Source organism: Syngnathus scovelli, chromosome 13 (genome assembly GCF_024217435.2).
Source record: "Syngnathus scovelli strain Florida chromosome 13, RoL_Ssco_1.2, whole genome shotgun sequence".
In the NCBI taxonomy this organism is placed as follows: Eukaryota; Metazoa; Chordata; class Actinopteri; order Syngnathiformes; family Syngnathidae; genus Syngnathus; species Syngnathus scovelli.
Genome location: NC_090859.1, coordinates 7583040 through 7606420, shown reverse-complemented (window position 1 = coordinate 7606420; position 23381 = coordinate 7583040). Strand labels below are relative to the sequence as shown.

General features: G+C 39.7%; 1 protein-coding gene across 7 annotated transcripts in view; it reads left to right on the top strand.

The window, feature by feature from the left end:
* The window catches only part of tcf4 (transcription factor 4), a 122510-nt gene that overhangs the window by 74176 nt on the left and 24953 nt on the right, over positions 1–23381 (top strand). Inside the window, exon 1 of one of the 7 annotated variants that reach the window (XM_049738185.2) lies at positions 1193–4972. The exons of 5 other annotated variants lie outside the window; for them this stretch is intronic. In XM_049738185.2, coding sequence (XP_049594142.1) covers positions 4904–4972 — 69 coding nt within the window. In that variant the 5' untranslated portion in view covers positions 1193–4903. Of the gene's footprint in view, positions 1–1192; positions 4973–23381 lie in introns of those variants that run through there. One more of the 7 variants, XM_049738186.2, reaches the window with a different exon arrangement.

Genomic DNA, 23381 nt, shown 5'->3' with positions numbered 1-23381 from the left:
TGTATTGGATTTCTTGTGACAACCTGACAGCTAAAGTGAGCCTGTTAACTCTGCCAGATTATATACATGCAAGAAAGGCAAAGTTAAGACATTTTCAGATTTTATTACAGATCCAGTAATGTGTGACACACATGTGGGATCCTGATAGGTGCTCACATATGTATTTGAGGGGCTACTTGTCATAGTCCAATACAGAATAAAGACAATACTGTACTCACTATGTTGTTTTCTGGGATAATTGGTGCATAGGCTTTTACAGCAAAGAAAGGACAGGGATGTTAAACAAATTGAAACAGAATTACAATAAACCACATTTAAAATATCCTGCAAACCAAGCACGTACACCGCCATATTAGGGGGCAGGTGCTCAAGCACCAACTCCAAAATTGGCAACCATTGCCAAAATTATTCACACAATTAGAGATACAGTGGAAGATTTAATTTTTGTTAACCCAATCAACACAATTGAGAAACCTTTTTACAAAGATGATAAAGTGATGGCACAGTGGATATTAAAAGTCTACACACCCCTGTTCAAATAGGGTGTTTGTGTGCACTGTGGATCACAAGAACTCAAATAAATTACCATTTGATAGCAGAACGATTTCGAGGAGAATTGACGACAGAGAGCATTTTTGTTATTTAGTATTTAATTATTTTGAATTTTGATAAATGGAGGGGGGTAGGCAAAAGAATACTTTTCTGATCCAGTATAGAAGAGCTGGTGCTTGAGCACTATGTGTGGACGTGCCTGCTGCAAGACAGTATTATAGCTGTGAATGCATATTTGATAAAGTATAATTGGCTGTGATCACTTGGTAGTAACTGTCAGCTCACTATAAACAAGGCCAAGCCAGCTCAGTGTTTTTGTCTTGGTCTGTGAGGAGGAAGAGACAGCAGAGGAAGAGTGAGTAAAAGTGGAGGATGCTAGAATAGGAAGGGAGAAGAAGAGGACCGACGATGAGAGGAAGCTTGGGAAGCAGATGAGGGGCGAGCAGAAGAGCAAATACAGGTGCATGTTGAGGAAGCTCACAACAACAGGAGGGATAGGAAAGGGATGGGCGGGACAATACAGTAGGAATGCAATCTCGACATCTCTTAACATCTGCAGTATTTTATCACTTCTTCTCTAATTAAACTTCTATATAGCTTACTCCCTTCATCTGCTGTTTTCATTTCAATCTCTCACTCTCATTCCTCCTCTTTTACTGCTCCTCTCCCTGCTCCCATTTTTGTCCCTTTCCCCTTTTTGTTTGTTTCCGTGGCCATTGCTCGCGCAGGTTTGTTTGCCACGCAGCAATTAGACCAAATTGAAAATATGCCTCTTTTTATTTTTCCTCAACCGGTTCACTTTTTTATTTGGGTTCTATACACTTTCCCCCTTGATCTTCATTCCTCCCTCCCTCCATCTCTCTCTTCATTTCCCATTCAGTCTGGTTGGGTACAATGCTGGGAGGCTGCCAGTGCTGCAGACAGATGGTCCACTTATTAGATGTGCATCAGCCCTCCCTCCCCTTCCTGCAGCTCGCTTTTTAATCAAATTAAAGCCAAAGGAAGAGAGGGGAGCGATAGAGACCGTGAGTGACAGAGAAGGAGAGCAAGAGGGGTTTGGGAGGTTTGCTAGCTAGTTTTGGAGTCTACTATTTGTTGTAATAGGATGAGTGATGATAATATTAAAATGAAATTTACAGAGACTAATACACTGCCTTGTCTGTTGTGGGGACTGAAAGTACATCTGTCTTCTGTTTGTCTCCAATTGTTAATTCCATCCGTTTTGTTTCTTTTCTTGTTTTTATCTTTGGTCGGCACGACCCACTCATTTTCGATGTAGAAAACTCTCTCATTTTGACTTAAGTCTGGTAAAAATGATGCTATCAGCATTAAGTAAGCTTGGGAGGTGACTGATATTAAACCAGTGCCATTTAATGGGATTTGGATTATGTGGACCTCCTTTGGGAAAATTTCTATTAAAATGTTTGAAGTAAGCCATGTATAGAGGCTCGATAGGATACATTGATTTGACAACTTGGTGCATGTATAGGTAGGATAATAGCATAGGTAGAGAGTAGTAAGCATCTGCTGCTATAATTTACCCCATCTTTTCCTATTTGAGCAAGTCCCCGAAGCTCAAGGTGAAATCAGTGCATCTGATTCATATTATCAGCTTCTCAGAGGCATTTGGAGAGAAACGGGAAATGATTGGACATGAAAAAGCTAATGATATGTATAGTGGGAAAAGAGTGCACATAACTGTGGTTAATTGCACCAGTTTAGAATTGAGGAGACGTTTTGTTGTAATAGTGATGTATGGCTAAGAAGAACATTTTTATTACTTATTAATTTGATGTTGATCAAAAAAAAAAGTATTCTGATTTTCCAAAACTAACATAGGGTGAGAAAATGAGGTGTGTACAAATGGGATGAGCAACTGATCTGTTTTTTGGTTTGTTCGTTTCAGTGTGACTTGTAGTACTTCGAAAGATATAACTATGCTAATGGCCTACTGGGGCGCCCTATGTTTTGTGAGAGTTATCTTTAATTCAATGAATGAATGAATGAATGAATGTCCCATTCTTCACGATAACAGGTTTCAATCATCATAAAACACTTATTCTCTGTACGTTCCTAACTTGCATACAAGTGTAACTGTTATCAACCATGAAATATACAACAATAAATCTTGTGCCCATCCTGAATTCTAATGAGTGTGAAAGATGTTTGCTGGGTTGTGATGCGAGAGATTACTTATTTAATTGTTAAATACATGACCAGATTCCACCATTTTGTGGAGGTGAAAAGATAATAATCCTTTATGATTGCAGGAAACCTTTGTTGTAGTAAATTTGGTGTTATTTGCTTCTAGTATCCATAAATAACCCTGAATGTTAATCATAATTACATTGGAATCTTAGAATAAAGTCTCCCTTTAATTATCACAGAAACATCTGACCAATGGAAATTAAACTTAAGCACGTAGTAAATATTCCTTTAAACGCAATGTTTGTCGTAGCTGTTAAAGTAAAATAAAAGGTCATGCAAAATAATCTCTATGTCTCATCATTGTGCCAAAAAACAAAAACATCGGAATACAATCATTCAATAAATAAAACAAAAACAGATGGTGTTTCTCACCCCCCAATGGCACTATTGAATCTGGTTTTGAGTATTTATTTCTTCCTCACAGTGAATTAATTTGAATATGTTTTGTGAGTAACTCTTCAAAAGTCAATAACTGCACCTTTTTCCTATTAATCACATCCCACCTATCCCTGCTAGAACCCAACAAGACCCTTCACGGCTCATCTAATAAATATGATTTAAATAAGCAAATCAATAAGCAAAAAGAATCTTCATTGGGTTCAATCACAATTAATGTTAGTTTTCTAACCAGCGTCAAACAGAGCACCTTCATAATATTCTAGGTGTTATAAAATGTTAAACATGACCAGAAATATGAATGCATCCCAGTATCAAAATTTCTCCATCCCAAAATCCTTAAAGGTAGACAGTTTATTTTATTTTACAATTCTTAAAAGTAATCCACTTAAAAACAAGTTAACTGTGTCAAGACATAATGCCGAAAAAGGCTGGTATGAATTTGAATATCCCAATTAACTTTGGAGATTGTGGTGTATTTTTTCGCTACTACTGTCCATGTCAGTTGTATAAATTGCATGTTGTCATGCTTGAAGCTATTCTTTTCTTTGTGCCATCATGCTGCTCTCACTTGAACAATCACATGAAGAAAAATTACACTTTCTGTCGACAACAAGGGATTGTAAATAATGAATGCCCTGGCATTGGCAGTAGCTCAAGTAGATGAAGAAAAGGTGAAAACAAAAGTGGGGAAAAGCTCTCTTATATGATTTGTTGGTGCTATTTTGATGACATATAATTCCAAATATTCTTACGAAATATTAGAAATGGCAATGGAGTATTTTCCATTTACAGGGATTCAGATTAGCATCCACATAGTAAAAAAAAAAATGCCAATTGACTTTGAATGTAGTCTTTTTTTATTTCAAAACTTAATGCGGATGGAATTGAGGAGGAAACAGCAAAGGGAACAAGTTGTGAAATTAGTGAGATACAATTAATTATATAAAAAAAGAAAAAATAGGTAAAGAAGTTCAGGGAAGATGCTTTGGGAGTGAGAAGGGGGGATTGGAAGAAAATGAGAAAAACCTGGAAGAAAGAACGACAGAGTAAAACAGGAGGGGGTAAAGTGGATGGATAAGAGCAAAAAAATAGGCGAAGAAATCGATGGAAGAAAAAGGGGTGTGGAAGGAAAGAAGGGAGCAAGAGAGGAGAGAAAGGGGCATTGGAGGCGCGGAGCAGCGAGGTAAATAAAGACGGGGAGAGTGGAAAAAGTGAGCCCACTTCAAAGGCGTGTGGGGGGGGCGAGTAGGAGGTTTCCAGATTTCGCTGTGGAAAGTTGAAAGAGTGGAGGCAACTGCGCGCGTTGCCGCGAGTATTGGCGTGCACGTTCCACCCGCTCGTTCCTTGTGCGTGCGCGACGGACGGGGAGGAGGGTGGAAGCAGCGAGGAGTGGGGAGGGGGGCAGAGAGGAGGGGCACTCCGCGCTCTCTCTCCCTGCCCACTTTGCATATTCCACGCGCCTCGGCTCGGCCATATGGGAAAATGCAACTGAAGGAATTGTCGGCCGAAAAAAAAGCGCGCAGGCACAGACACGCCAGCGGAGCGGAAAAGAGTTTGACATCATAACAACAGAGCGAGGAAAAGTTAGCGCGCGCCACAAGAAAAAAGAGCCTCGGGTGGAGACGGCGCGAGGACAGCAGACGATTAAAGACGACTAAAAAAAATCTGTAGAGAAAGAAAGCAAGCAAAAAAAAAGAGAAGGGGAGAAGTCGATCTTTTCGGGTTTCTGCGGAGGACAGGAACGATGTATTGTGCGTACACCATCCCGGGGATGACAGGCAGTTCACTGATGTACTACTACAATGGCAAAGCGGTAAGCGCTCTTCTGTCTTCGTTTTACTTCTCTGTGCGCATCTAAGGAGGAAGAAAGAATGAGCAATGAGGTGTGATTGTGAAGTGTGCTGAGTTCACGCTCCAACTTCGAGCGCGTCAAGGTGCGACAGTCGCTCCTTGCCTTGGAACACGCTCAACATGCAAGCGTGCGCGCACGCGTGTACGTGCGCGCACATGTGTATGACTGAGAAGGTATAGCAGGACACAAAATACGGGCTTGCGTGCGATCGCCTCTCCTGATCATTTAGCAGTTTTGCCATCAAGCTTTCAAGTCTCAATCGAAATAATCCACCGCGCAGATTTATTTTCCGTCTCTCTCGTTCTCTCAATCACTTATTTCAAATTATCCAAATGGATGTCCACGTGAAAATAGATAAGAGCCTTATTAGTCAAAGAAGGTATTGCGTTTGTTGCTGTTAAATGGACTGACATGCGTGTAAAACATATCGCGTATTTTGATTTACTTTTCCTAAAATCGGCAAAGATGAAATGAAGATTTTTGTGCGTTAAAATAAATTCAATCAGGGCTTTAAATTCATTATTTTATTTTTTTATTTTATATATTTTCGCATTGCCTCAAAAGTGCACTATTTAAAAATAATTGTGACGTTAGAATGAAGCCTCAATATGTTTGTAATGTGTACTGTATTTTATTATTGTCCTTGCAACGTTTTTATAAGACATACTGCAAACAATCCACATTGTTTTTTTCCCACTGCTTTAATTTTTACTTATCTGTATTTTTTGTTTTTTTTAAATAATAAAGCCCCTAAAAAGGTTATGAGGTGTTCAAACTCTAGTGAACCTGTCAGACTTCACCCTTGACCCTCACCCGTAAAACAGAAAGTGGATGGGGTTGATTTCGAGCAGTGGGGAGGGGGCAGACGTGAGAAACATGGCACAAATTGAAAGGAAACTAGATGAATTTCACAGGTTTCCTTGAATGGAACAGCCACGAATGCAAAGAAGCAAGGTGTAAATTAAGATGGAAGCTTGTAATTTCCTACTGATTCACCTGTCAGGGAAGTGTTAGTTCTCCTCAGGTCTGTCTGCATTTTATGTCACTTTCGTATTGTCGTGTTTCATGTCAAAAGGAAGGAAATTGTTTCGAGTAAAATGTTCCAAATCATTTATAAAAAAAATAATTGTTTAAATTTGCATTGTAACGTGAACTGAGATCATCCTGTCAAAAGCCCAAAATAAAGAAATAATAAAAAAAATTGTGACCACAATAAAACAAAAAAGTATATAGGAGACAATTGAAATATTTTATGCTAATTAATGTTTCTCTTTATTAGTACATTTTCCATGGAGTAACAATTTTATTTATTTCAGGCTTGTTATTTTACTGTGTATTTAAAATAAAAAATATTTTTTTTCATTGACCAGCATAAGTAAATTCAGAAGGGATTCCACAAAGCCTCTGCTTGTATAAATACTCACCAACACTCGACCTATATGCTTGATGCCTGGCAGGTCTTCGGCCTCCATCAAGCTATCGGAACGTCATTTCTTATAGTCGCAGGTTCCTGAATTCTCCTACTTTTTTATACCCTCTTTATTCCTTTCAGCGCCCAGCCTCCTTTTTTTTTATCTCACCGGCCTCTCTCGGATTCAGAGCTCTCCAGCTCAGTGCTGCCACAGGGCTCGGTGTGGCACCGCTTTGTTTGGTGGCTGGCTGTTGGATGGCACATTGTGCCGACGGTCTTGATCCGGTGCCAAGCTCCCTTCTATACACCCCCCCCCTTTCCTGTCTCACTCTCACTGTCTGTATCGCAGCTTGTTTACACTCCATGTCTGTTGGCAAAAAGAGAGACACACAAATCAGAGAGAGAAACACTGTGATAACCAAATGTTGTTTGTCTTGTGTCTTGTATTTGGAGGTTTTCAGAAGGCCGAGTTTGGGTTTTGGGTACAGTGTGGCTGCGTGGAGGCTAGTCTGTAGTCTGCAGCGGAGGAGGAGGGGGGGGGCAGAGTTGTCGGGGGGTTTGAGAGCAGAAGACAGAAATGCCTGGACGGATGTGCTGCAGCAGCCGCGAAGCCCGGCCCGCAGAGACCAAACACTGAAGAGCTGGAACTGGGGCTTTGGCTTGGGAGTGTGCGTGGGGGAGGAGAGGCCAGGAGGAGAAGAGGAGGGTGAGGGCCGAGGCCTGCGCTTCGGTTAGCGGCTGTCAGCTCGCTAACTTAAGCTCCAGCAGCTTAATGAGGCAACAGAAAGCTGGGATAAAACAAAAGGCCTCATTTAAAACCAGGCTGGCCAGCAGGCTATTGTTATGCTAACACCACATTTGAATATTCAGTAAGTTTTAATTAGGAGGGTCCCGAAACAGCCTGCCAAAATTCTGCAGTCCGCTGTCGCTGTGCTGCTCCAGCAAAAACACAATTTTAACACTTTCCCTGTAAATGCCGCACGCCTGGAGTTTACTGAATCCGTTGCTTTTTGGCTGTCTCCCCTTGATAATCAAATTGAAAATATTTTTTTATGTACTCGTTTTTTTTTTAACCTGAAAATATTTGAACCATTAGTCTTTTAGCTCAATGTGCTTGTTCTGAAAAAGGTCAGAGGTCAAGGTCCAACTACTCCCATGTAATTACTTTTTATTCAATAAATTGATTAATTGAATCACAAACATCAATTAACAAACAAGTATAATCATATTTGAAATTTTTAAGAAAGAGTCAAAGGAAAGCAGGCCTTTGAAATTCTTTGCGCATGGTCCTTTAAGCATATGTTGATAATTCTATCAATCCGTTAATTTTTTGACAACCGCTTATCCTATTCGTAGGTTTTAATTATTCACATTAATGAGTATTTGTGTGCGCATGTGCTCGTCATCGTGGACATAGCGTTTGTGGACATCCTGTGTGCGTGGTACGCTGGAATTGGAGCACAGCGTGTTATGCAGACTTTATAAATAGCAACATTTGTACGTGCGGGTGTATGAGTGTATGTTTGCGGACCTCTGACTCCATCTGTCCCTCTTGTTCAGGGTGTACCACTCTAAATATTCAGCTAATTTTCAAAATGTTAATGTGTAAGTTAGCAATTGAAAAATCGGGCAACAGTGCTACCAGAAAGAAAGAAGATTACTTTTAAGACATGATTCTGTTTGTGCATCATAATTTTATTAGTGACTATTTGTATTGTGTGTGGAAGGCAATCTGGACTCTCTGGATTTGTTTTTACACCATTGTTTTGATGTAAAATTCAGTTTTCGGTTTATCTGATTCAAAGTCGCTTATGTTTTCACTAGTGTCTTCATTTTGTTTTGTAGTGTGTGTGTGTGTGTGTGTGTGTGTGTGTGTGTGTGTGTGTGTGTATACACTACATTAGACAGTAATCCTTCCTGCATTGGATTATCTGAAAGTGATGGTGCTGATAGAGACAGTATGTGTGTGTGTGTGTGTGTGTGTGTGTGTGTGTGTGTGTGTGTGTGTGTGCGTGCGTGCGTGCGTGCGTGTGTGTGTGTGTGTGCGTGCGTGCGTGCGTGTGTATATATATTTATATATCTATATATATAATTACATATAATATTATATATATATAATTCTCAGATTCATTTTTGTTCTTGTTGAAAAAATTTAGCAAACAAATCAGGTGATTATGCAATATTTATTCATAGATGAATGAGACATTACTTCCCTCCCTCGTGATTTTGTTCTGTCATTATTAGTAATGTTGAGAAAAGGGTCATTAGAATATCATTAGTAACAAGTAATTGTCAAATGCCAATGTCAGAATGGCTCGTGATGTCGGAGATAATGACACTTTGTATTTCGTATCTTCCTATCTTTGCAATTTGCTTGAAAACGAGTAAAGTAATGTAGCTAATTATTATTATTATTATTATGCTTGTGTTCCTTTCAATTGCAATGGAATTTTTATAATTGCCTGACAAACAAAATGCATTTCTGTGCCACTGTGCACAGTCTGCTGTGTGTAGGTTGTGTAACTTGTGCTTTTCAGCCTATTCTCTCTGGTCATTTCTCTCGCTCACTGTCTTTACAATTGTTTGACTTTAATGTGTAAGGTCACTACTGCCAAATGATGCGTGGCATGTACACACAGTCACACCCATACAGACAAGACGACCTACACTTATTTTAAAGCAGGGAAACGACGCACAAGACTAAACAGAAGGAATGACAGTCAGAATAGAGCAGCATTCCTCACATCGCTAGGAATTTCCACCTTTAATTGTCCAATGAGAACAGAATCTCTTTCTGGGAGTGACAGGTTTGATACCCAGTGACTGACTGAGCGCCCGCCAACTCGCTCTGAAAATCAAGGTCAGCTGGGAGACGCAGACAGGCAACGGCAGAAGCAGATGATGATGATGGTCGTTCATTTATCCGGTCGGTTGACTGGAGACTCGCACAGACCATCAAGGTACAAAGGACTTTTAACGGCATGGAACAAGCCCTGTGCCTGCCATTGTGAATCTCATCACACCTGCATTAACCTGCTCAATGGTGGCTCCAAGTGTCTGCATACAGATTTTTTTAAACCACATGCAGTGATCAGATACTTTCACTGTTAATGAGAAATTTATTACACTTCCCGCCAATTTTTTGTCAATTTCCGGCTACGTATCTACTTGCATTCCTGTACATCACAGGTGTCAAACTCAAGGTCCGGGGGCCAGATACGACCCGCCACATCATTTTATGTGGCCCGCGAAGACTAATTGTGCATTTGATTTGTGTGTCATTACTAGAATTAAAAATTGTCTTGACTTTTAATAATATCTTTTTTTTTAATATTTGACCAGTTTTTATTCATCTGATTTGAAAACGAGTTATTCTTCAGTTTGTTTTGTAGCTTTTACTGTATATTTTATGTGGTCATACATTTATTTGGGTTGACAGTCCTAATAGCCCTCCGAAAGAAGCTATGACTACAATGCGGCCCGCAAAAAAAAAAGAGTTTGACACCCCTGCTGTACGTGATTGGCATCACCTATCAATCTTGCACTGCTTATTTGGCCTTTCCTTTTTATTGAAAGGCATATTACTTGTGCACTCAAAGTCAAAAAGCTTAGATTAGTTTTTTGATTTGTGCAATACTATGAATGATTTGAATTGATAATCTTCATCAATATCGGACATCTAGTCATTTCCCCCTTTAATATATTTTTTTTTTGCCATTCTCTCTTTTTGTATGAATGTGCTAGTAGTTAAAATGTTGCGCCTCACATTTTTTTTCTCTCGAGTATGTTAATAATTTTGATACTTGAATAATATATTCAATATGACAATTATAAAAAAAAAAACACACAACAAAGGCTGTTTTTAATGTACAGCAGTGTCACACTGCCATTGAAGTGAGAACACTGTGTGGACACGATGCTCATACTTTGCTGCAGGAAGGCATGCTTAAGTAAGTTAACATTTTGGCTCAAGAATAAAGCGTAGCTGTGTGTGTCTCTTTGTGTTGTTTACAGTGTGGACAACTACACACGGGCACGCACACATGAAACATTCCCACTTTTTATTGTCGACGTGGAAAATGGTCCCCTTATTGTTTTGTGAAGCATACGTCTGTGTGTTTTTGTGTTAGTGAGTGTGTTTAATGGGTCAGTCATGCTGTGGCAAGCAGTTACAGAGCCTGTATGGTCTCACAGATAATCACTGGACAGCTGTCACACTTTAAACAAAAACAACAAAACTGTAACGTGCTGCGGCACAATAAAATGGGCCGGCAATGTCGTTTTTGCATATAAGTCAGACAGGTGCTTCCTACGTGTGATAGGTGGCGTTGCGAGATGCGTGTCTAGGTTTGATCTGAAAGAACGACATGAAGAGAAAGAAAATAAAGAAGTGTTGCACTAATCAGCTCTTTGATCCGCTTCCTTTGTTATTGCAGTGTGGGCCTAATAACGTAGTCCTGATTGTTTTGCTGGCAGCAAGTGAGCTTCCATGTGTTCCCTATTAGGATTTCATAGTGGCAGTCGAAGTACACTGCACCTTGCTTTATTTATCTTTTCATTCATTCATCCGTTCAGTCAACTTTTTCATTTATTTTCATGTTTGAGCACGATTGAGGTGTGTGTGATTTTTAAGTGTCAAAATCTTGGAACGGCTTCTGTTAGTGCAAAGTTTGAGCATCTCTCGAGAAACGATATCCTTTGGCTTTCGTTTATCAATTTCCCTTCTGTCTTTTCTGCTTGATATTCGGTCTAATAATGGTTGGACTGGGATAAAGCTTTGCAGAAGCAGATTCCAAAATTCAGATCAGATGTCGATTGCTGATCATGAATGGTACTTTTGTATAGTTACAAACACAAGAGTACCATTCCAGATTTCACAATTTGCTCTTTTTTTCTCTTATAATCGAATTTAAACTTTTTCAAACAACAAATCCAATGTTTTTTATTCACAAACTATTTTAGACAGCATGTGGTATCTATCACATGTGCACTCCATTCCATACCTTCTTGCTTTTGGCACATATGATGAATGCTCCGGTCCAGGGCCGGCCAGCATGAGCAGTCTTGAGCTTTAGTCTGTCTGTCTGTCATCACCATTGAAGTGAGCAACAGTTCTTCTGAAATGAATCATGAACGTGGTAAGAATCCATTCCTGTAACCCAGCAGCCGGATGAGCTAATAGCTGCACAGGCTCTCTCGACATGAACAGGTCAGGGGTTAAAATCCCTACAAGCCAAAATGATGGAGATGAAGGATTAAATGTTGATATGTTTATCACTATTCTCTTGTGCTGGGTAAAAGAATGACAACAATGCATATTGATTGCTTTTAAAATTAGCTTCATTAAACTTGGTCTGAATCAACCTTTCCTTTCTTTAGAGATGATTGTAAAACGTTTTCAAAGCTATTTTTTAATCTGGACTTTATATGGCAGCCATTTTAGTGTATGTGGCATCTGGTATGTTTTGCAAATTCTATGGTTGCCATGTTGCCATGGTGAATGTGAGCAGGGCACATGTTGCCAGTCTGCGTCACTATGGCAATGGGTTCACTGTGACCCAGCATCCCAGGGTACAGCTCACTGCTCCCCACACTCCTTCTGCAGTCTCTTCAATAATTGACGTCGCGGCCGCCATCTTAGCTGCATTTTGTTGCCTGCTAGCGTGTTGCCTTGGCAACAATGTTCTTCCAAACTGGTGCTCCAGTGACACTGGTCACGTTCTACTACATAAACTTTTGGAGCTTGCATTCACGGAAGACATTAAAATCCTTTGTAACCCTTTGAGAATGATGATGCTTGTGTCAAATCAGTAGCATTACACTCAGAGAGAATGTTGAATGAAACGTCAACCTGTATTTTTTTAATGAAGGAAGTCTTTACAAACATTTTCAGCATATATTTCTGTATGTGATGTCAATGACATACCTGTAGTTGGACATACTAAGTTTTAAAGGCATGATGAAAAGAATGTCTTGTTAGAGGAAAATAAGACTCCTGTTTTCGAGACTCATATTATGTCATTGAAGAAGTTACTGACAACCATGCAGCACACTGTGCGTGTGCTTGTAAATGAGTTAATGTGCATGCTGCCGCTTTTTCTTTTCACCCTGACAGTGCTGGGGAGAGCAGAGGTCTCGTTGGCTGCATGCCCCGTAACTTGCTTTGTGATTGGTTCTCAGTCCAATTGCCATCATGGCGAGGAAGACTGTGTGTGTGTGTCTAGGTGTTTTGAAATATAGTGACGCCCCATCAAAGTTGCAACTATAGTTTTGCCTTTGTCTCCCATTCTTGGAATTTATCAGGGGTTAGGTATTTTAGGTTTTTCTGTCCAGATATTTACATTTGGACCTTTTACACACATTTATTCAAAATTATCGGAAGATATGTTCATTTTAATTGTAAAGTGTGATCACGCTATATAGTTGACAACAAATTGTAAACATGGTTTGCTGTGCTGTGTATGTACCACCTGTTGTTAATCCAAGATAAACATTGCTCGCATATTTATTCATGGCCTCAGTAACTGTTCATTTTCCAAATGTCTCCTACAACCGGCTTTTTATGTTGTGCTGTTACTTGTATGATACGCACCACATTTCTGAGTCCTGTTTTGACCGTAACGCAGAAGAAGCAAATGAGTAAGGAGGCATAGTTTTATTCATCGCAGGGTCACAAGTTTGACCTTTTACTCATGTCTCGCATCTAAGCAACCTCAAGGAATATGCTGAATATTAATTTACATCAAGTGGCACAGTGAACAAGTGGGTAGGAAATCCTCCTCATAGGTTTAAGGTTGTGGGTTTGAATCCTCGTATTTTGTATACACTCCAAGTGCTTGAGTGTATTTCCTCCTGTTCAATGAATTGTTCTTTGGTGTGAATGTGATTGACAATCATTGTTTGTCTAAATGTGCCCTGTGATTGGCTGGCGACTAGCCCAGGGTGAATCTCAGCTCTCACCCAAATTCAGCTGGCGTAGGCTCCAACACATCCATAAACGTAATGACGATAATTAAGGGGTACAGAAAATGGATGAATGAATCATTTACATCATTCAAATGGTTTTATGTTTAATGCAAATTGTCAGATAGATGAGAGGGATAAATAGGAGAAGAATTTCTAATTGCAGGATTTCTTTACTTTTTCTGAAAATCTGGCATTTGATGTTAAAATTTTAACAAAGAGCTCTGACCTTGCAAAGAATGTGACACGTGGAAAAATGTTCTTCTTTTGCTTGCTACTCTCTCTCTCTCTCTCTCTCTCTCTCTCTCTCTCTCTCTCTCTCTCTCTCTCTCTCTCTCTCTCTCTCTCTCTCTCTCACACACACACACACACATACACTTTTCTTGTGTGGTCTTGTCTGTTTTAGGCCCAATTGTCTTTTCCTTACTTGAATTTTGGTATTTATGAGGTCAAGATCCTCAAGGAGGAAAAGAAATTCCTCCAAAATGGGCCAGATGTCTTCTTGGCTATTTTTAAAGGAGCAGTCACACATGTTGAACTTTTGATCCTCCGTCACAAACACACAGTCCCTGTAGCCCCGATGCACATCTGTGTGTATCGAGCATAGTAATCGTGGAAAAAAAAAAAAAAACACCTGCAGGTAGTGTTGCAGGAGTATGAAGTACTAGACTTCACCTTGTGTGCGTGTGTGTGTGTGTGCGTGTGTTTGTGTGCGTGTGTTTGTGTGCGTGTGTGTATTGAGCAATTTTCCAGCAAACATTCGCTGGCAGTCATCAGCATGTGGCAGTGATTAAATCAAAGGAAATTGGTGAAACAGAAGTGGAAAAAAACCCTCCGTGTGATTTCTATGCCAAAAAAAGTCCTGGTGGTTGAAAGGAAAATGGAAGCCTAATAAAATGAGTACGGACGAGACTTGTAAATAGCCGTCACCTGTGGAGAAGGGTTTTTGTTCTCCGGCTCGAAAAGCAGAATTCACAAACACACAAAAAAAACATGTACACACACACACACACACACACACACACACACACACACACACACACACACGCACACACACACACACATGCACACAGTCAGCAAGGTTCTCATGTGTGCCGGCTGACATGCAAAACCACCTCGTTACTCACTCGTACAGATGGAGAAGGCATTCAGACACACACTTGTGCATACACAGATGTGGAAAAGCAGCTACACACACACACACACACACACACACACACACACACACACACACACACGCACACACATACTCATATTTATTACTTGGAGCAAAAACAGCATAATAAAGCTCAACTAAAATGTGAATTCACCTGTTAATAAATTATACTGTAATATGTGTCTACAAGAGAGGACTGAAGAGATTTTTAACCTTGCCATGTTTTTGGGAGAGCTTAATGGAGCCTTTGGTGCTCTGAAAAGCCACAGTGTGATTCGTTATTTCCTTCCTCTGATGGGTATTTGGCTCCTCAGACATTCACATAAACACTCACGCAAAAATGCACACGCACACACACACACACTCCCAGACCCCTGGCTATTTCCTGTGTCAGGGGGGCATTATAAAGTCACATTATGTTCGCTATGAGCCTCCATATTCCCCACCTTTTTAATCGTGTGTGCATGCGTGTGTGTGCATGTTTGTGTGTATGCATGTGTGTGTGTGTGTGTGTGTGTGTTGAGAACAGTCCTCTCAATTTCCTGAGAAAGATGATGTGGAGGACCATGATCTCACACAGATAAACACACACGCACACGCGAACGAAATGGATGAGTGGATGTCTTTCAGACACTACATAAAAACAAATTTAAATGTATAACATGTATAATACGTATGTTGAAATGTTTAGGTGGGCTCATCTTGACCTGAAGCAGGGTGAGGTTTATCAAAAATGGATGAATAGAAATTTTAGTAGTTTATACTTGGATGGTTAATTTGGTTGACAAAGCTTAAACTGCGTGATTCAATAAATCTTGATGCTGGGAAAAAAAACGTTTTTGTTTCAGTCATCTGCACAAAACATTAAGCTATTTATCCACGGTTGTCTTTCTTCTGTTGTGAGTCGAAATGAAGTGAATGGAGGAGGTGTGGTCTAAAGTGGAAGTATTGAGGGCAGAAATTCTTGTTTATTAACATGATGTTGTAAAATGAAACGATTTTATTGGTTGTTCAGATACATTTGTGAAGGACATGAAAAACAAACTAAATAAATGACGGTTTCATTGAATACAATGAAACTGAAATTGTTCAAACTGTTTAAATTATATGAAATTCTTGGAAGGGCTTAAGAGACCAGCCAAGTAAGATATTCATCAGCATAAGTCACATTTATCCAAGTCCACAGTACTGTACATCTAGAGAAGTCAGCAGAAGACACACACACACATTCTTGGAGCTAATATGTGTAATTAGTGGTCATTTTAAATGGTGCAACGTCACTGGCTGTCTGAATCTTTGATGTTGTGGAGGTTGGGAAGAGAAAAGGCCATCTTGAATTCATCTGTGGGCCGCAATATAAACGCACGCCACAATTACTTTTCGCTTTCTGTTTCTTCTTTGTGTGACTTTTAAGAGATCTGTGGAGGTTGCTTAAACTTGGGAGTTTTTGGCCTCGTTTTTGGTCTTTCTCTCTCTGAGCCATTTTTTACATGCCACATTGTCTTTATTCTACCTGATAGAGACTTTATATTTAACCTTTGTTTCAACTCAAACATTATGCTAATATATTACCTTTGGCTTATCAAGGGCTGGGGTTTCTGTACTTTGTTCGGTTAGCTCAACAGGGAACCCAGATAACTTTTGGCGGGGATGGAAGAGGAGCTGCTAAATAGGTTAGTGGTGCTGGAGAACGCCACTAAATAATAGATAAACAGTCTGCTGCCTCACGAGAGAGGAGAAGCCTTGGGAAGGCGAGGAGAAGCGAGTTGAGATCTTTGATCCTTAACAAGCATTTTACTTGCATTGTTTTTATTTTCAGTTGAAAGTAAAATACATTTGGTTATTTTATGCTATCCCTGCTCAGGTGGCAGGTGAGCTGAAACCTAATCCCGAATAACTTTGGGAAGGACGGGGCGGCCACAATCACATCTATGAACAATTGATCAATATAAGATGCCTTTGGAATGTTGCAGGAATCCGTGCAGGGTTCGTGTTTGCGGAAACAGAAATGGACTCGCTGAAATCAAGTAAAATTTCAAGCTAAATTCCTAACCCACGCATACACACGCCGGTACACTGCATGACGTAGTCAGCTCTCCTGAGCTCACTCTCACTTGTGTCACACCTTTCTCCTTTGCTCTTGCTCCGTTGCCCCCATACTGATTTCTAACTCACCCTCCCCCCCCTCAGTCACAGGTGCCAAACACTTAGAAACACACGGATGCATGCATGCAGACAGACAGACAGACACACACGCACACACACACACACACACACACACACACACACACACGCTGAGTCCACTTATCTTCCCATAGGGGGCTCTAATCAATCCACAGGAAGCTGAAGTTCCACAAGGAAAGAGGAAGAGGGGAATAGAACGAGCATGTGTGTGTGTTGGCGTGTGTGTGCGCGCGCGCGTGCACGCAAGTGTGTGAGAAGTCTACACATGTTTTCAATTACTCACACGTATTTTTTGCAGATGTGTGAATCTATGAGTGTGTTTTTCATCTTTACCTCTCAATGTATTTGATTGCTTCCTGTCCTGTTTAATCATCTATCACCTAATATTTTACTTTTTTCACCTTTGAAACTTTTATGAATTAATTTGCTTGCTTTTTAATTTTCCTCTGCCTCTTGACTTTGTGTTTTATTTGTTTCTTTTTCTTTCCAAAATCCTCCTCATTCTGGGCTCCTTCATATGGACTCAATTAGGCAGCCATGCTCAAACTTGAATATGTGTGTATGTGTGTGTGTGTGTGTGTGTGTGTATATACATCTGCTTCACATTAGCCCAATTGCAGGTTGGTAGAATAAAAGGCTCGGCTCGGTGGGATTTCCTTCCGCTTTCTCACAAACACATGCGCATACGCACACGCGTGCACACACAATTTTTCCTTCCATGTGTTTTGAATCAGGGACATAATTAACCTTCAGAGGGCTCTGAGACCGTGGCTCAGATCTCCTCTATAAAAATACATCTAAAAAACAGAAAGCCCCCCAAAAATATGTTTGATCTGTCTGCGGCATGTTTGAGTCACTTAACCACGTCTGCCTCAGGTCTGGTTCTGAGAGCAGAATTATGGTGTCTGTGTGTGTGTGTCGGGGTGGGGGGAATCAGACAGGTAGACAGATAGGTCAGGTCAGTGTCCTAAGATATTCAAGCCATCTCGAAAAAAAATATTACCCACAATGGTACGTGAAACCAATACACTTCTATTCAGATATGGCCACTGTTTGTACCCCTGTGGTGCTGAAATGTTTGCGGGGGATGAAAGAGAACGCAGCCATTTAGGAATGAGAGGCAGAGGACAGGCAGGAGGCTGCAGAGAGAGAAACAAAGAGAAAAAAATGGTTCGGTGCAGGTGCAGCGGGCTGTGTGTATGTGTGTTTTGTGTTCCAGGATGTGCATGCAAGTGAGTGTGTGTGTGTGTCTGTCAAGAGGTTTCGTGACTGCTCCTTTGAGTGTTCACATTCCAGCACATCTGCTTTGGATGAAGCGTGGTAAAATATGTGTGTGTATGTGTGTGTGTGTTTCAGCGAATGAGGTGGTTACGAAGGGAAATCTGCCTGATTTACATGTAACGTGCTAGATGTGGTAATGTACTATATTTTGCCTTTTTTTTTAAAAAAAAGAGATTTTATTTCCTATATTCATCATAAATAGATTTAATATCCAAAGAGGACAGAGCAATTGAATCCAGATCGAGATGTGGCGTGTTTTAAGCACTAAACGACAGATGAGAACATCAAAGTCAGTTTCAAACACGCACTTGCAACATTTTCTGTTTTCACAAAGAATTTAGCAGGACTCAAAACAAAAATGATGCAATGTTAGTTAAAAACTTGATAACAATGCTGTATTTCAGAAAACTCACTTCAGAACTTACACTAGGAAAAAGTGCATTGGAATGCTTATTCAAGTTGTGGTATTGTGTAGAACTTGGAGAGTACCAATATCAGGTATCGGTCCCGACACCAGCCTTATTTCAAAATATCGGTGCAGACATTGGCCACTCTCTTGTATTGTTGCCACCCGCTTGTGTTTATTGTATTCCAGTACAGTGTAGTAGTATTATAGCAAATTCTGGACCAAAATACAGGAGTCATTTGTCAAGATGCAAACATGACAGTCACTGTCGTGAAACTCTTTGGCATCACTCGAAACTGTTTAGTTTTTACCTGTGATTCAGATTAGTGAGCACACAGCTGCTGTCTGAAGCCCATGAGGAATCAGTTTTCAGTGGAATGTGTCTTTATTTTCTCCCGCCGTTGCCTAGGGCGATGCTTTGATGCAATCTGTGATGTTCTGTGAACACAGGTTTCACTGTTTTTTATTAGGCTTTGTATTCTTGGTCCGTCATGGAGTGCAACAGGTTGAATCCTCAAGTCCAAGCGGCTCTTGTGCCGACTTTTGTTAAAATGCAGGACATGCAGAGCATTTGCGGTTCATCCGGATTTGTGACGTCACAGTCAAAACAACAATGCTGGAGCACTTGATTCCAGACTACAAAACGCACCTTATATAATATTTTTATAATTTTTTACATACATTAGCTGCTTCAGATGTTAATAATATGGGATATTTAAAGACAGATTGATTTTTAAAAACTTTTAATACTCTTAAACACTGCAAGACACTTTTTCTCCTCAAACAATGATAAACGATATATATATATATATATATATATATATATATATATATATATATATATATATATATATATATAAAACATATAATTATGGGGTAAAAAAAAACTCTTGACTTGAATTTCCATAGTGCTTCTGTCGCAAGACTAACTTTTCCCAAGACCCTTATTAGCCTTTAAGGAAAAAAATCAAACACAAAAAACATCCTGTTAAACAATTGAACATATTCAGCATTATAATAGTGTCACTTTACTGTAATATTTATGAATGTCCCATTTTCTTGTCTTTAAATACTTTAGACACACTCATCACACCGGATTTGACATGAATTTGAATGGTAGACATGAAGAAAATGTCTGCAGTTAAAGAGTAATGCTTAGTGATAAATCTGTCTACATTTCTATTATTGTTGTTTTGAGTGGTTTCCATTGAGGTTTAAGATTTTTTTTTTTTTCCCTTGACGTCTTACGCTCACCAGTTGTGAAAGAAGTGACAACACTATTAAGAGCTTTCTGACTGGCTTTGGATCCGCTTACTGTGGGAATACTGATACCGCTGTGTGTGGGTGTGTGTGCATTGGAAAAGAGTTTGTAATTGGGTCTTTTTGCATTCTTTATACTTGAACACACTCTGCACCTGTTTCTGGATGTCCAACTCACTCACACAAATCACATCCTTTCGTCACCAGTTGAAACAGCACATTCAATGGGAAAATATGTCTCTGGGACATAAATTCAAATATTTTAAATGCAGCAAAAACATGTCCCTGTATGTGCGTGTGTGTCTGTGTGTTTTTTTTCAATGGCATTTATGTCAATAAATGTGCTTTTATGTTCAGAGATTTCAGTTCTCACAGGGGAAGAGGAGGAAGGGGTTTGAGGGGATTCAAGTTCAGCTCTAATCTCAACTACAGACCGTGTGCGTGTTTATGTGCGTGCCTGCCTGTATGTGTGTACGTGATTGTTGGAAGTAAAAACAATTCAGCAGCTTTCCCAGCCTTCTTTATCATCTATTTTTTGTTTCCCGCTTTGTGTCTAATGGTGCCTTCACACCTGTAGTTGGCTTTCTCAGATCCAAATCAATTGGAACAATGTAGTCCTCCTGGTTCAATGTGTTCACACAGTAAAGAAAAAATAATACATACAATATTGTTCAATGTGTTCACACAGTACAACAATTAAAGCATACAATATTGTGTTACAAAAAACGGACATTGTGCTTTTATTGGTTACAAGAATGTAAAATGGAGGAAGGTTTGCTGAAGGGGCTGGTTGCAGTTTAAAAGCACAACTCAAGGACATTGTTCACCCAATGAAAAGAAGACCTGTTTGAACAAAGCACTGCAGTAAATAGGCAGATGTGACCATTCAGTTCAAAGTTTTTTTTTTTGTTTGTTTGTTGTTTTTGTTTGGCAGTCGATTAAACAATTGACTTATGCTGCGTTGACACCTTGTCCGAATGAACTGCACCAAGATGGGAACTATATACTTGAGTTTGGTTCACAAACATCACCATTCTTGTACAGCAGTTGCATGTTTTAGTTTGTATGGAAACTAAAAAGGCCTGGAAAGAGGTTTCGAATGGATGGATGGATGGATGGATGGATGGATGGATGGATGGATGGATGGATGGATGGATGGATGGATGGATGGATGGATGGATGGATGGATGGATGGATGGATGGATGGATGGATGGATGGATGGATGGATGGATGGATGGATGGATGAAATAGATGTTTTTTTTCAAGAAATAGTTGAATTCTCTACAATGCAATATGCCCAAAGTGCCAGACAATGTACACAATACCTAAATACTGAAGTAAAATAATTAATTCAGTGGAAAAAATACACTGTAATTGTGACATCCAATCCAAAGCATAATTATCATGACTAGTAATAGCAGTCCTAGTATTTCAAGCTCTCATGAATGCTATGATCACATTTCACTATAAAAGTTTATTCAGATTCTTTTTTTTTGAAACACAATTTGAAAGCAACATTTTGACATTCCTTTTTTCCCTTGCATGCCGGCAATACCTTGATGTGTCAAGGCCATGCTTGACCCATGATTAAAGCTTGTTATATTGGGTGTCAGGGTCACACTAATCCTCACTTTGTTCCTTTGCTTCCATCAGAGGGGCTTATGTTTCAAATTTCATCTCTAGAGGGTTCTGATGCAACGCCACGTAATGAAATCACATATTAATAACTCAATGGAGCCGTTTGTTTCATCCATTCACACACACACACATACACCTGTGCACGTATGGCTGTTGCATGCCTCCGATTAGATTGTTTATCCTTTAAACATTGTGCACACAGCTAATAAAAATAAATTGAGACCAGTTCTCCCTTGCAGTCATAAAAGCAAGACGTTTTAGCATCAACAATGAGACCGATTCTTAATACGGAAAGATGTTGTCAGGTTTTGTTTTCGAGCAAATTCTGTTTTTAATACTTATCCTCCGGAAGGCAAGAGATTTTTGTAATGCCCCCAAGTGTTTTTTTTTTTTTTTTTCATTTTAAGGTCATGTGTCCATGTTTCATTGTTGCATCTGTAGCCCATTTGTTGTGTATTCACATGCAAACATTCAAAAGTTAAAAATGCTAGCAACCACATATTTATTTTATGGGGAAAAGTGTTCATGATTTGGAGGGAATTATGCAGCCAGAGCTGGAGGGGGGTGACTTTGAGAGGAGAGCGTCTAACAGTTGTTCCAGGCCTTGCGTCATCCGGCACGAGGTAGTGTCATGGCTGAGTGTTTGCACGCTATATACACGCACGCACTTCCAAACACGCACAAGCAGAGGAATGTAATAGGGAGCCCCCTTTGTCTTCTCATGTGGCCGCTGTTAGTGGGGAAGAACGTCACCTGTTTTGAGTGATAACAGGCCTCTACTTCGGCACAGAGTCTCACATTTGACTGAATTTTTGGTTGTAAGACTTCTCTGCTGCTGCTCCCCCTCTGAGAAGAAAATCACAGCTTTGTTCCTCATTTGCACATCAAACCAGGCCCGTCCGTGTAAGGGGAGGGGAGAAATGTGTTGTGACTGCTTTGTTAAACACAGTTTTTGTCAGAAGTAATGGTTGGGTCAGGTGGGTCAAGTGAATGGTTATTCTCAAAAGGATTTTGAAGCAAATCACAAGTTAAACACTATATTGTGTTTGAACTGTTCACTGTGGGTGTGGTTAGTGTACATGCACAAAAACCCCACTGTGAGGGAAAAACGTTCAGTCCAACACAGTCCGTAGACATAAACAGTCTGTAAACATTCTTGATCCCACTATACGCTTTTCAAAAACAATGAGGCATTCACCAATGTATCTTGTCTCAGGAAGACTCCAGATGACTTTTACATTCCTGTTCTGGTATTTATGTAAGTGTGTATTCATTGAACGTGTACACTGGCGGAGCTAAGATTTTTTTTCCTGGGGGCTGGAGTAGTCCAGAACATTTCAATATTTTACAAACCCTAAAATCCAGAAAACGCTGAGAAACGTTCCTTGTATGTTCCCTACAGGGACACGAGGAAAAGTGGGAAAAAAATCCTGAAAAAATTTGAAAATACACAAATGTGAATTATCTAGCCTTGCACCTGGAGTGGTCCAAGTGTATTTTAAAGGGGGAGAGGGCCTCTCTGCCCTATCTCTGCCAGTGACCCTGTAACAGTTTATTGCATTTTGTGATTACACCATTGTTAATAGTATAGGGCTTAAAATATCATATATGCATCGTTCTAATAATAAGTATTAATACTTAAGACATTTTTGTGAATACCATTGTACTGTGAGCAATTCATTTCAAGAAAATTCCTATGAAAAGAGTTTGTATACATTATATTCAAATCATAGCTTCCCACTTTCCAATATGTAATTATGGATTATAATTTACTATTACCTTTTTTTAAGAGGTAATTTTATCAATTTATTTAATCAGTTTATGAAATTCAGCAATATTTAAGTGAGAAATTCTGAAATTATATTTCTCACTCGCTTACTATGTCAACAGTCATTTTTAAATTTGTGGCTTGTGATTCCCTCGTGACAAGACCAGGTTGTTATCCAGCTTTCACCCAAAAGTCAGTTGGCATTAGGGCTCTGTCTTTAACACTGAACAAGATAAGTGGTGTCAAAAATTGATGGATGGCTTGATTGGCGGACGGCGGATAAAGGCTTGAGAGTATGTTCT